Here is a 4060-nt window from a genome sequence, read left to right on the forward strand (position 1 = left end):
AGTTGCAGCATGTGGGATCCAGTTCCCCAACCAGGGATTGAACTCAGGCCCCCTGCACTGGGAGTGTGCAGTCTTGCCCACTGGACCACCAGGGAAGTCCCAAAGATTTTTTTTTCTTAAAAGAAGTTTAATATTATATAGAAAAGGAATAAGTATGATATTTCTTGGTTTCAAAGTTCTGATTTGTAAGTTAAACCAGGTCAATACAAAAACCTTCCTTCAACCAAACAAAAGTAGGAGATTAAAAAAACCTTTTGCAGGGACTTCCCTAGTGGTCCAGTGGTTAAGACTCCACACTTCCACTCCAGGGGGTACGGGTTCGATCCCTGGTCGGGGAACTAAGATCCTGCATGCCGCACGGTGTGGCCAAAGGAACAAAAGAAAGAAAAAACCTTCTGCAAATCCTTGGTGTTATCAGGTTCCTATGGATCCGAAATATAACACTCAAGGATTATATCCTTAAGTATTATACACTGTGGTAATAAGCAAGTTGAGGAAGTAAAAACAAAATACACGTCTATAAACATGCTTTCCAAAGTAATATAAATAAACTTTTACTTCAGGATCTTGAAATCAAAATTAATTCATACATAATTAATTCAGAATCAAACCTAATGACAAAGCAAGATGAACCAGCCAACAGCATAGTAACAATATGTATATAAAATGTATATAAAACATTACTGTGCCAGGTAAGTGCTTTTACCTCATTTAATTCTCATAACAACCCTCTAAAGTAGTTACTATTAATATACCCATTTTACAGATGAGTGGACAAAGGCTAGAACTTGCCCAAGGTTATTTAGCTGGTAGTACTGCAGTGGTCCTTTGAGCCCAGGTAGTCTGGCTTTGAAATCTGTGCTCCTAACCTCTATGCTACAATGTTTCTCAATACCAGCTACTAACTAAAAAATCAGAAATGTATTCCTTCACAACCTTAATCATCATGAGACAAGGAATATCCTTTGGATCCTATACATCTAAATTTTCAACATATTTTGTTCCTTCCAACCTATAAAACTACCCTCTGTTTTGAGCCACCTGATTTTATTTTACTACTATCCCCCTACCCCAACCCCACCCCTTGTACTTTGCCCTCATTAAGTGGCTGCATTTGTATTAAGTTCTGCTTAGAATACTAACCAAAAAATGTATGTACTACTTAATTAAATCTTGTTTGTTCAAAATAAAAGAGGTGTTAAACACTTCCCATTACTCTTCAACCACTCTCTTATCAAGGCTTCAAAGACTTGCTCAGAAAAGCACTGCTGATGCTGATAACCAGAGTAGCTTACCAGGACCACATTATGCGCTGGGCTGCAATGCTATCAAAACAGTATCTTCAATTCTCTTCTGTGTGTATACTGTGTAAAAGGATGGGGGGTGGTAGAAATTACGGTAATAAATATAAAATATATTTTCTAGAAACACTTCCGTTTCATGGAAATACAATGTGAAGACCATATCAAGCTAAATATGGAAATGTGAAAGTTTTATTTTAAAAAAAAAAGGCTACACAAATAATTAAAAGTAAGATATGAAGAAACCGCCAAAACAAACAAAAGGTCTCATCTACAAAACTATTTACACGTTTAGGGCCCATACTAAAAAAAAAACATGGTCCCCTGGGGCCAGTATAGACATAGAGAGCAGTCTATGGTAGCACACTTGGGAAGAGGAGTTCTGTAGTACTTCCCAGTACATGACATGAACCAAACAAGTAAAACCCTACAAGGTACTTCAATGTTCAGAGGTTTTAAGACCTTGGCTTTGATGATTTTTAAGGTAAGACACAAAAACAAATCAGCTTCCAATGGGACATGACAGTGGCCTCCAGTCAGTGACCATGACCACAGTGCTTCTGAATGGCCCTCCATTTGGGGGCAGAGCAATCTGAAGAGATGATAGTTCTTACAGATGCCCTGCTACCTACACCAATATAATTACTACATTATCTTATAAAGACAAACAGCAGTCTTTAAACTCTTTTAAAAATATATAAAGAGTTTCCTAAAGATTTTTTTTAAAAGGTCTAGATTCATCAAAGATGAGTAGAAAATCCATTACTTTCCTAAGTACACTTCCTTACCCTATTCCTGATTAAATGCAAAAGCTGACAGTTTCTGATTCGTAGAAAGATCTAAAGGTTTTTGCTTTTTAGGCACATTCAGATTCTCCTTCGTTTTTTCTTTCTGGTTTTCAGTTTCGTGACTATCATCGACCACACGTTTTCGTTTCTTTTCTTCAGCTCCATCATTTGCAGTTCCTCCTTTGGCCTTGGCAGCCCATGCCTTTATAAAAATATTGCAGGAGAAAAGTTTTTAGGCACTAACAAAGAAATAGGAAGGACATGATTTCGTTACTTTTGCAGGCAACATTCCTTTATGTAAAGCAGCATAATTAGCACCTGAATTGTTAAACTAGTCATTAAGGGTTCTCGTTTTAGTATTTTTAAACAAATCTCTTATTACTTAATTGCAGGGCACGTTAAAAAAATTTACATTCTACCTCTATAATATTTCGGTCTAAACTCTGCTTGTATTTAACCATATTAAGTGCAAAACACTGTAACTGCAGGTACTTTTTTAAAAAGAAAACCTTTTATTTTAAGATTATTATAGATTTCCATGCAGTTGTAGGAAATAATACAGAAAGCCACCGTGTTCCCTTTACTCAGTTTCCCTCAATGGTTGCATCTTGCAAAACTGTAGTGCGCTATTACAACTAGGATATTGACATTGATAATATCCCCTTTTTTATTTCTACTTGTTTGTGTGTGTATAATTCTATTGTAGGCTGTGTATTTACCACCGCATTCAGGATATAGAACAGTAGTTCCGTAAGCATGAGGATCCCACATGTTGCCCCACCCCACTCCTCTCCCAGGCCCTAACCCCTGGCAATCAGTTCTCTGTTCTTCATCCCCATCACTTTGTCATATCAGGAACGTTATATACAGTATACGCTCTTTTGGGATTGGTTTCTACTCACTAAGCAAGAACCTAACAAGCCTCACTCATTTCATTGACCTCTTAAACCTCTTTTAATCTATAACAATTCCTCCTCCTCCTACTTTATTTTCCTTCCAGTCATTATTGTTGAAAAGGGACCATTTGACCTGTAGTATTTTTCACATTAACAGACTGGATTTAAGAAATGTTTAAGGTTTACACTAAAAGTATTGATTACATTGTTAAGTATTCAAAAACACAATCACAACTTTTGCCAAGTCTCTTCCACTTTTCCTAATAAGGTCTTATTCATTCAGATGTCATTTTATCTAATTCTTTACAATTTTTATCCTTTTATAAATACTTATAAAAAATGAGAAATACAAAGATGCTAATGAGATTCTAAAGGAGGCTAGAGGTGGTAAGACCAGTTTCTAGCTTCCTCATTTTGCAATACTTTTATTCGTAAAAACCAGCTTATCAAGGTAAGTAACTATGTCACAAGGTGCCCATGCTGCATGCAGTCATTCCTAGGGAAGGGAAGTCTGAGATTTATTGATAAAACACACACAATCCTTCCCCTTGCAAGAGAAAGCTGCTCTTAGCCTTCTTTCTCATGGCAGAAACTGACATGAGGAGCAACAGGTACAAGCCACCTGTCCTAATTTCCACATGAAAGGCTAGAACACAACATCAGATTCTCCCCCAACCCGAGAAAATATTTGCAAATGAATCAACGGACAATCAAAGGATTAATCTCCAAAATATATAAACAGCTCATGCAACTCAACATCAAAAAAACAAACAAACCCATCAAAAAATGGGCAGAAGACCTAAACAGACATTTCTCCAAAGAAGATATACAGATGGCCAAGAGGCACGTGAAAACCTGCTCAACATCACTAATTATTAGAGAACTGCAAATCAAAACTACAATGATGTAGCACCTCACACAGGTTAGAAAGGGCATCATCAGAAAATCTACAAACAATAAATGCCGGAGAGGGTGTGGAGAAAAGGGTACATACAACGGAATATTACTCAACCATAAAAACGAATGAAATTGGGTCATTTATAGAGACGTGGATGGACCTAGAGATTGTCATACA

At 36.8% G+C, this 4060-nt stretch overlaps 1 protein-coding gene across 1 annotated transcript in view; it reads right to left on the bottom strand.

The window, feature by feature from the left end:
* Window positions 1–1262: 1262 nt before the first annotated feature.
* The window catches only part of WDHD1 (WD repeat and HMG-box DNA binding protein 1), a 63147-nt gene continuing 60349 nt past the window's right edge, over window positions 1263–4060 (bottom strand). Inside the window, exon 26 of the mRNA XM_007116160.4 lies at window positions 1263–2291. Coding sequence (XP_007116222.2) covers window positions 2091–2291 — 201 coding nt within the window. The 3' untranslated portion in view covers window positions 1263–2090. The remainder of the gene's footprint in view (window positions 2292–4060) is intronic.

Source organism: Physeter macrocephalus, chromosome 11 (genome assembly GCF_002837175.3).
Source record: "Physeter macrocephalus isolate SW-GA chromosome 11, ASM283717v5, whole genome shotgun sequence".
Taxonomy (NCBI): domain Eukaryota; kingdom Metazoa; phylum Chordata; class Mammalia; order Artiodactyla; family Physeteridae; genus Physeter; species Physeter macrocephalus.